This window comes from Humulus lupulus, chromosome 9 (genome assembly GCF_963169125.1).
Source record: "Humulus lupulus chromosome 9, drHumLupu1.1, whole genome shotgun sequence".
Lineage (NCBI taxonomy): Eukaryota > Viridiplantae > Streptophyta > Magnoliopsida > Rosales > Cannabaceae > Humulus > Humulus lupulus.
This window is the reverse complement of record NC_084801.1, coordinates 29,306,713-29,317,318: the sequence shown is the minus strand read 5'-3', so window position 1 is coordinate 29,317,318 and position 10,606 is coordinate 29,306,713. Positions and strand designations below refer to the sequence as shown.

At 39.7% G+C, this 10,606-nt stretch overlaps 1 protein-coding gene across 1 annotated transcript; it reads left to right on the top strand.

Moving 5' to 3' along the window:
- The first annotated feature begins 2,778 nt into the window (after positions 1–2,778).
- LOC133799560 (magnesium transporter MRS2-4-like) lies at positions 2,779–7,545 on the top strand. The gene is made up of 4 exons (XM_062237564.1): positions 2,779–2,883; positions 4,052–4,316; positions 4,631–5,059; positions 7,535–7,545. Exons 1-4 carry the CDS (start codon positions 2,779–2,781, stop codon positions 7,543–7,545), a joined length of 810 nt encoding a protein of 269 aa, XP_062093548.1.
- Positions 7,546–10,606: the final 3,061 nt, after the last annotated feature.

The window sequence follows — 10,606 nt, the reverse complement described above, 5'->3', positions numbered from 1 at the left end:
CACTTGGGGGCACATGGGGTATATTGGTATATAATTTAACATTTTTAGGCTGACTTGTAAATTTTCGAAGTCAAAAAAAGCCCATTAAGCTAAGTTGTTTGACAAAGCATAAGTAACTTGGAATTTTTCAGAATTTCGAAGAAAATATTCGTGTGACAATAAACATTATGCTCATAAAATGTTAGAGCAATAAGAGTGTGAGAGAGTATACTTAGTAGGGACTTATGAAATTTTAGAATTTCTAAGTTAGAAAACGAAGTACTCATGCAAAAATATAATGCATACATCAGAGTGACTTTACTATTCACAAAAAAAAAACTTATAATGTTTAAGTCTAAAAATACTTAGAATGTTTCAATTTAGCAAAGAAAAGTAAAGTATAAATGCTAGCAGCTCGGTCGTACGAGAAAAATATCAAAGCTGCTAAGCAGCAATTTTCTTCACAAAAGTATAAGAAAAAAAAAAGGAAACTACTGGGTGGGAACAAATTTTCACTATTCAAGTTGAGCATGGCCTTTGGACGTCCAAACATGCTCTCTGGTCGGCCAAAAATTCTCATTGGTCAGGTAGACTATTTCCTGGTTGGTCAACACCATCCTCAGCATCAGGGACCTCCTCTAGTCGGAAGGATAAAGCAAGAGAGGTAGGCACAGTGCCAACTGGGAGAGCTGCCTCCTCGGCAACCTTGGCTTCACATTTAGCGAGCTCCTCGGCCTTTGCTTCTTCAGAGAGAAATTTGAGGTTAAGAGGCTTGTTAACTTCCGAATCTGATATAAGCAGTTGAAGCAGATTTCTTCATAGCGAGCCAGATCAGCTTCCTTTTCCTGTTTCAGCTTTTCATTCTCTTGAGTCTTCTTCTCCAGTTAGTCGGTCAGTGTCTTATTGGCCTGGATTTGCTTGTTGTTCTCATCAACCACCTTCTTCAACGATCAATCTCGGTCAGCAATTGTTTTCTCAGCCTGCTCAGTCTTTTCTTGGAGATCTTTCTCAGACTTAGTCAAACTTGTAATCTTTCCCTGGGCTTCCACCAATTGATCATTCAAGACCTTAACCAGCTTCTTATAGTCTACTGCTCAGTGTTGTGCATGGCTAACAGTGATGAGTCCCTGGAGCAAATAACTGAAAAAGTATTGAGAATAAGAACAATCAATAAAAAGGTCAGTGTTTCTGATAAGATGCTTACACTCATAATTTGAGCAAGGCCTTTGTGAAGGACAACTTCAATGCTTTGCTGAGGTAAAGTCTCAAAGGTCTGAATTGTCATTGAATGGTGGAGAGTATGGTCTAGTAACTCTTTGTCGTACTCACCAGCAATGCGAAGGGGCTCACTTAAGTCAGCTGGTCGGGTAGTTGTTAAGCTAGCAGAAGGAGGAATAGATGGATGAGTCAATCGTGGGATAACGATAGGCTGGTCAGATGCTCTCCCCTGGCTGGTCGGTACAGTCTTCGCAACCTTGCTCAGAGGATTTGAGCTACTACATTCACCAAGTTTCCTCTTTTGCGCAGAGGAAGTGTTGAATTGCTTAAACATGTCCAGATCTGCAAAAAAGTGACGCGCAAAACTGGTCAGTGGAAATGAGAGGTAAATATAAGTCAATGAAGATTTTTCTATGTCCACATGACTTTATAGATTTCACACAATCAGTCTCATAAAAGTTGTCTACAACAAGGAAAACTATGGTAGAAAAACCTGAGTTCAGAATTTCATCGAGAATGTCGTCTTCATCTTCAAACGATAAGTTGTCTTCTCTAAGGAGTTCAATTTTTTTTCCTTTCCCGGGTCTAGTAGGAAAGGCATGTTTACGAGGATCTAGAGAAGCATGTTCCCTAATAATAAGATCACCTGGTCGGTGTGACTGGGAGATGGTTCAGGAGAGAACTGGTCAGTCACTACTTTAGTATCAACATTGGATTGGTTGGTTGTGTTTGCTTCTTCAGTAGTACTGCCTTCTATAATGTTTTGATTGTTTGGTAACAACCCCACAAATTGAAGGTATTCCAAGTTGACCAACTCCTTGACACATTTCTCTTTTGTGGGCATGTTAGCCAATTCTTCTGCTCGGGAATACATTTCCCTGGTCGGTAAAGGTTGATGAAAAGGGCCTGCATGCGTAAAAGCCAAGTTTTTGGCCCTAATGTCTGAAGCTAGAAAGTATTCCATGTAATATTTTCCAGGATTTGATTTGTGAGCGATACCATGAAGGTACTTAACCCCTTTTTGCCTATGAAAGAGGTGGAAAAAGCCTGTGTTCTTGTGGCTGGCGTTAGTCCTAAAATCAAACAAATAATGTACCTCATGAGGAGTAGATGGGTTCCAACCCTGGAAGTGGTAGAGAATGTATAGAGCAGACAATGCTTGAATTCCATTTGGAGCTATCTGTAAGGGAAAGACATTGAAGTAATTTTCTACTAACCGAAAGAAAGAATGTAGAGGGATAGTAGCTCCTACATAAACATGGTATCTAGACCAGGGGCAATAAGCTCCACCAGGATTATTAGCTCTCTGGTGAGGTTGCAGACATATCACATTAACTCCTTCAAGACCTAAAGTCTGAATATGCTTATCAAACATTTTGGAGTTTAGCTTGGAAGGCTTAGCTATGAACCAAGAAGGTGTGCCATCTTCATATTTTCTTCATTTTAGAGCAGTCGTTTGTTGAACCTCAGTTGTAAAAGTCTGGGTAGCCTTTTTCCTGGGTTTACCAGCTTTCTGGACCTAGCGAAGAGGCCTTGAAGAAGCTTCAGCTTGAGCTTCTTCTACCAAGTGTTCTCTAGCTAATGGATCGTGTTCCACTACCTTTTGTGTCGCTCTTCGAGCTTCTTGAGGATCTTGTTCCTAAGGGAGTCGATTGGACTTTTTCACCCTCGTTGGTTGATGCTAACGTTGCTACTTAAGGAACTGATCTTCGTGAAAGAAGTATAAAGCTGATCATGGAAGGATTTTCTTGAGATGACAAAGACGATCTTTCGGGGTTCGTTGGCTTGGAGATTTGGAAGAAGAATCACTGCTCGGAAGGGTATCACTTGAAGCGGAAGATGAGGAACCATAGTCTGTTTTTTTGTCACATCCCCTGTAGTCAAAGTGATTCATCTACAAAAAATAAGGGGAGGTAAGTAAACCAAATAGAAAATAAGTGCAAAGCAAAAATATTCACCACTAATTCGCACTGAAAAAAAGTAAATAGTTTCGAATGTCGAGTGGTGTTCGGAAGGCTAAGGCCTAAGGTGGTGTCCGAGCATTCAGATGCACGACCGAGTGGCTGTGAAGTACGACCGAGCAGCTAGGAGCTGCGTGCCGAGGGGGTGTGCGTCCGAACAGCTGTGCAATGTCTCCGAGCGGCTGAGCGCATACGTGAAGGGCTGTGCAATGCCCCCAAGCTACTAGGGTATATTTCCGAGTGGCTGTGCCACGTGCCCGAGTGGCTCAAGGAGCCGCGTCTCTGAGCGGCTCGAGGAGCACGTCGAGGGGATGCGCGTCTGAGGGGATGCGTGCCCAAGGAACTGGCACATCAGAGGAGATGCGTGCCCGCTGGGCTGGGCATCCGAAGAGTTGTGCGCTTGAGGGGCTGGGTGTCCGAATAGCCGCACATCCGAGGAGTTACGTGTCCGCTGGGCTAGGCATCCGAGGAGCTGCGCGTCTAAGAGGCTGCACTACAACAAAAACCCATTTCCATAACACAAAAATTTAACACTTTTAAAAAAGTATTATAATATAAATAAGTGTATAAGTATATAGGCAGGACTTAATTGCAATTTGGCGCCTAATTTTCCCTAGCCCCCCAAAATTTTTCACACGGTCCAATTGACCAAAAAGAAAGAAAAAAACCCACCAGTCGGTCCCCGATTCCCCTCTCTCTCTCTTGTTTCTCTGTGTTTACCCCCTCTCTCTCTCTCTCTCTTCGTTTACCCTCTCTCTCTCTCTTCGTTTCTCGACCATTCTGCCCAGGAGGAGGACGATTAAGCTTGCCCGCCACTTATACATTTTTTCAGATTAATTCCTTCCAATTTCTACTCCCTTCTCCCTCTCTATTCATTGTTTTCTCTGCCTCAGACCACCCATTCTTCAATCAGAGATGTCGCCTCCTCGCCGCCTAGTACCAACAACAGCAGCAGCTTGATTTCCGCCGCCGCCACTGCTGGGGGTGTTAAGGGGAAGAAGAAAACTGGTGGAGCGAGGCTATGGATGAGATTCGATCGCTCGGGGCAATCGGAGCTCATCGAGTGCGACAAGAATACCATAATCCGCCGCGCCTCCATTCCCCCTCGCGACTTGAGGATTCTTGGACCTCTCTTTTCTCATTCCTCTAACATCCTTGGTAATTTCCCCTTTTTTGATGTGAATTTGTTCTAATTTCAATATCAGAATATTGTAAATTTTGTTTAGGGAATATATATATATATATATATGTCTTCTAGTTTTGAAAATTTAATGTAGTTACAGATTATTTTTATGAACAATTTCAGAAGAAACTTTTTTGGAGTTGTTCTCTTTCACCTTACCCGTTCCCCTCACTTTAATGAAATATGCCCAAGCTATAGCTTTACAGTCCAATTAGTCAAAAGTAGCTAAAGAATCGATGAGCCCTGGTATCTGATTCTTTGTTTGTTGTATATTAATTATGTGTGGTAGTTGGTTATGATAAATTGTATAAGTATATTTGCTATATTTGTCTTGCAACAAGAGAGAAGGCCATGTTGGTTAATTTAGAATTTATTAAGGCAATAGTTACAGCTGAAGAGGTGTTGTTGCTTGACCCTCTTCGCCAGGAAGTTCTTCCGTTTGTGGATCAACTCAGGCAACAACTTCCTAATAAAGGTCCATTTCAGATTAATGGAGCAGCAGGTCCTTTTGAGGAACAAGAAAATGAAATGAATGATTTAACAAGTAGACATTGGTTACCTGTTCCAGAGGCTGTTGAAGGTCTGCAATGTGAGCTTCCATTTGAGTTTCAATTTCTTGAGATTGCATTAGATGTTGTTTGTACGTTCTTGGATTCCAGTGTGGCGGACCTCGAGAGAGAAGCTTGCCCTGTTTTGGATGAACTGGCAAGGAATGTAAGTACTTTTGATGTTCTTCAACTTGGAAAAAGCTTATACAGGATCTTTATTTATTTTCATGTATATCTAATATTAAACAAATTAATACGAGATAGCCTAAAACATGTTTCTAAAATTGAATTCAAGAGAAACAAAAAATAGAATACTTACAGTATACGCAGCGGAATTAAGAGTCCTTCCTTCAGTTTCTCTAACTCTTGTATCCTCCCTGTCGCAGAGTATTATCAAGAAACTGAACCGATCTTCTATTTTCATCACGATCTTCCAATGTATCCTTAGAACCACCTAGACTAGTGTGGGCAATTCTCAACACATGAGATAGATATAGAGAGAAGAAGAGAAAATAACAAAGTGGCTTAGAAAAGGACTTGTGTTTAGAGAGAATATAAAACTATAAGAAAATCTGACTTGTGACTTATCTGTCGTCTCTAAAATCTTCTCTCTAAGCACTCCTTTTATAGACTCAATTAGGCCATTTAATTTAATTAAAAAATCAATAAAATAACAGTCATTTTGAAGCCCTAGGTCGAAATTTTCATGGGCTATAGGCCCGTGAAATTTCCCATTTGATTATAAGCCCATTGGACTTAAAATCAAGGCCTGTATTATTTTCTATTGATTTAATTAATTAAATAATTATTTAAATCCTTTATCAAATTAATTATTTATAATTTGAACCTTGATTTAAATTTATTTATTAATTTAGATACCAATTTATTTTAATTAATAAATCTGCCATAATTTCTCTTTTCTTCTCAAAATTACACAACTCTGTGGAACTATCCAAAATTGACTTGGTCAACTTTGATAATTCTAATTGATGATTAAATCAATTAATTGAAACTATCTAGATGATTTTATCCAAGGTACAATGGGGACCATGGGCCTATGAAATCAAGCTCCAATAAGTTATCATAAATCTAACAAATAAATTTACTAACTTATTAATTCCTCGTGACTCCACTATAGACTTGGAATTGCACTCTTGAATTCATAGAACGCTCTATAACAAATATAGATACGCTATTAATTATCCATTGTTACAACCATAATTGTCACTCAATCCTCTATAGACGGTCTACAATGAGATAGGACTAAAATACCGTTTTACCCCTCATTGTATTTTATCCTTAAAACACTTAGTTCCTTGTAAATGATATTTCAGTAAACTAATTTAATTACTGAAATGAGATCTCTATCATTTATCACCTTGAACCAAACTAAAAGGAAACCATTGTTTCACTTCTTCATTAGAAGCTATAGATGTTCATATCTATGATTAACACTCCCACTCAATTATACTACCGAGTTCCCAAGATGTAAGTATGGGCTAGTCCGTAGGGTAAGCTGGTAACGAACAAGTCAAAGAACTCAAATAATACAATCAGTTAGAATACTAACCACTCAGAATTGAGATTGAATTGACCTATGGTCAACTATATGATATGACTAGAATAGATAATAACGGTATGTTTACTTATCTTATCAACTGTCAATATCGGTCCTGTCCGATGTAACAAATACATCTGATCTTATCTACTTTGCTAATGTTCTGGAAAGAACATAACACTGTAATGTGTAAGTAGATCATATCGTAAATTGGCAAGTCAGTGTAAATCCGGTGCACTGACTAATCTTAGGACTAACTTATTTTGAACATATAATCATATTTATATTCCACTGTGATTACGTCACTATAAATAAGATTAGCTATATGCTCGGGATTTAATAGAAGTTTATATTAAACAAATAATCATGAAAATAAAACATGTGAGCAAAGTGATTGACCAAGTCAAAAAATGATTTCTATTCTTTTATTGATAATAAAATGAGATTACAAAGAATTTGGGTTTTAATTAGGGCATAAAACCCCAACAAACTCCCACTTGCACTAATTGAAACTAATGCCTTAATTCTGCTAATCCCATCTCCTTGATATGCTTATCAAATGTAGCTTCTGGTAGTGTCTTTGTAAACGGATCCGCAAGATTGTCTTCAGTTGCAATCTTCATAACCTTCACATCTCCCCTGGCCACATATTCTTGAATAATGTGATACTTCCTTTCTATATGCTTACTTCTCTTGTGACTTCGAGGTTCTTTCGAGTTGGCTATCGCTCCTGTATTGTCACAAAACAACACAAGCGGTTTATCCATTTCTGGAATAACTCCAAGATCCGAATAGAACTTCTTTAGCCAGACTATTTCCTTAGCTGCTTCTGATGCAACTATTTACTCAGCCTCCATGGTGGAATCTGAGATTGCAGACTGCTTTACGCTTCTCCAAATCACAGCTCCACCCCCAAGAGTAAACACCATTCCAGAAGTAGACTTTCTGCCATCGACATCAATCTGAAAATCTGAATCGGTGTAGCCTACAGGGTTCAGAACACCACCCTTGTAGACTAACATATAATCCCTTGTCCGTCTCAAATACTTCAGGATATGCTTAACTGCTATCCAATGGTCTGGTTCAGGGTTTGACTGATACCTGCTCACTACTCCCACTGCATAGCAGATATCTGGTCTAGTACACAATATGGCATACATCAGACTTCCAACTGCAGATGCGTAAGGAACTTTTCTCATTGCATCTTCCTCTTCAGGAGTCTGGGGAGACTGCTTCTTTGAAAGATGAATTCCATGGCGGGACGGTAGACGCCCTTTCTTGGAATTTGTCATTGAGAAACGTTCAAGCACTTTATCAATGTAAGCTGCTTGAGATAGAGCTAAAAGTTTGTTCTTTCTATCCCTGATGATCTGGATACCTAGAACATAACTTGCTTCACCCAAATCCTTCATCTGGAATTGAGTGCTCAGCCAATTCTTCACATCTGATAATTTCTTAACATTGTTTCCAATGAGTAAGATATCATCTACATAAAGAACCAGGAATACCACTATTTGATTTGCCTTCAGTTGGTAAACACAGGGCTCATCAATATTTTGTTCAAAGCCATAGGTTTTGATTATTTCATTAAACCTAAGATTCCAGGAACGAGAAGCTTGCTTAAGTCCATATATGGACCTATTTAACTTACAAACTTTTCCTTCTTGTCCAGATACTTTAAATCCTTCTGCCTTATCCATATAAATGACCTCTTCAAGCTTTCCATTAAGAAAAGCTGTCTTGACGTCCATTTGCCAAATCTCATAGTCGAGAGCGGCTGCTATGGATAGGAGGATGCGAATGGATTTGAGCATGGCTACCGGACTAAAAGTTTCCTCATAGTCCACGCCTTCTCTTTGGGTATAACCCTTTGCCACTAATCGAGCTTTATAACTCTCGATATTTCCATCAACACCTCGTTTCTTCTTGTAGATCCACTTGCACCCAATGGCCCTAAAGTCACTAGGTGCTTCCAGAAGATCCCAGACGGAATTTGAGTACATAGACTCCATTTCCTGTTTCATGGCTTCGAGCCATAGTTCCTTTTCAGGGCTAGCCATTGCCTGTTTGAAAGACAATGGATCATCATCACTAGTGTCACCAACAACCATATTGGTTTCACCATCCAAACCATAGCGAACTGGGTTTCTAGAAACCCTCCCACTACGACGAGGCTCCGTGACTGTTTGCTCAGGAACAGTGGTACTTTCTTCATTTAAATCGACTTGCGTCGGTTGTACATGAAGAGTGGGAATTTCATCATCAACTCGCGTTGATGACGATGGAACATTGGTTGGAGTCAATTCTTTAACCATCTCCTCTAAAACTACTTTGCTGCGAGGTTTAAAGTTCTGGACATAGTCATTTTCCAGAAAAGTAGCATTTGTAGAAGTAAACACTTTCTTTTCTGAATGACTATAGAAAAGTCCACCCCGAGTACCTTTAGGATAGCCAACAAACATGCAAACTTCAGTTTGCCGTTCTAGCTTTCCCTCCTTTTTCCTCAGGACGTGAGCGGGACACCCCCAAATTCTATAATGTCGTAAACTAGGTTCATGACCATTCCAGCGTTCTAAAGGTGTTTTGGGGATTGATTTTGACGGCACGACATTGAGAATGTCATTTGCGGTTTCAATTGCATGTCCCCAGAACGAAGTTGGTAGAGTTGAGTAACTAAGCATGCATCTAACCATTTCCAATAAAGTTCTGTATCGGCGTTCCGCTACACCATTTTGTTGCGGAGTACCTGGGGCAGTAAGTTGTGATAAAATCCCAAGTTCAGTTAAATGATCTTGGAACTGCATATCCAAATATTCTCCACCCCTATCAGATCGCAAGATCTTTAACCTCTTACCTAATTGGTTCTGAGCCATTGCTAGGAATTCCTGAAACTTTGAAAATGTCTCTGATTTCCTATGCATTAGGTAAAGACATGAGTATTTAGAGTAATCATCAATGAAAGTGACGAAATACTCAAAACCACCCCTGCCTTGTATATTCAAAGGTCCACAAACATCTGAATGCACAAGACCAAGTGGTTCTTTGGCCCTATCACCCTTTGCAGAGAATGGACGCTTGGTCAGTTTGCCTTCTAGACAAGATTCACAGACAGGTAATTCACCTAAGGTGAGTTCCCTCAAAGGTCCGTCCTTTGTAAGTCTTTGAATCCTATCATAGCCAATGTGACCTAGTCTCAAGTGCCATAAATACGTCATATTATTGTTATCTGTCTTTTGACGTTTATTGGTCCTAGGTTTAGCTACTTTGAATAAATCATTGTTAAGAGCGAGGGGTTCGTTAGGTCGCAGAATATAAAGCCCGTTTTCCAAACATGCAATACACAATTGTGATCCATTGAAAGAAATAGATATATTAAAACTTGTGAAAGTCATAACAAATCGTTCTAATTGCAACATGGAAACTGAAATTAAATTTCTACTAAAATCCGGAATAAAAAATACATCTTTTAAAATTAAAAATTTATTTCCGAACTTCAGACGAGCTCTTCCTCTAGATTGGACCGCAACGAACGCTCCATTCCCAACTCTAAGCTTTAAGCCGCCTTTTTGTTCACTTCCTCCCACTATTCAAGAAGCTGTAAAGAGTTACAAACATGGTTAGTAGTTCCAGAATCATTAATCCAAACGAATTTATCATTCTCTAAAACACATGTTTCCAAGATAAATGAACTATAATCATTACCTTTGTTTTTCGTTGCTAGAAACTTAGGGCAATCTCGTTTCCAATGCCCATTCTCTTTGCAGTGAAAACATTTATCTTTACCTTTCTTGTTTTTCATGTTCTTCCCCTTAGGCGTCTGTGCACGTGGTCGTGCACTCGTCTTTGCAGCCTTTGCAGGCTTGGGGTTGTTGTTTGTCCACCTTTCCTCTTGTTTCTAGCTTTCGAAGACGAAGCTTGGTTAGCTTCAGCCTTAGCTAGATGACCAGCAACATCAGTAGTCTTATTTTCACCTCCTTTACTAGGTCCACCCATGACAGGTTCAATAATCTGAAGCTCGTTCATGAGCTGCGTCAGACCATAGTTGAGTTGATCACGAATGTGCATACACGGTGCCATCTGAGAATTCACGGTTCCATCACGTACGTGTGGAGACGGTGTTATCCAAGCATTTACGACGCTATCAAGAACGTGCGGAGAC

Bases quoted from the DNA above. Each gene is read 5' to 3' on its own strand.
- LOC133799560 (XM_062237564.1), top strand. From the start codon at position 2,779: ATGGATCGTGTTCCACTACCTTTTGTGTCGCTCTTCGAGCTTCTTGAG. The intron at 2,884-4,051 runs GTTGCTACTTAA...TCTCTGCCTCAG, and splicing joins CCTCGTTGGTTGATGCTAAC to ACCACCCATTCTTCAATCAG. The intron at 4,317-4,630 runs GTAATTTCCCCT...TATGTGTGGTAG, and splicing joins TCATTCCTCTAACATCCTTG to TTGGTTATGATAAATTGTAT.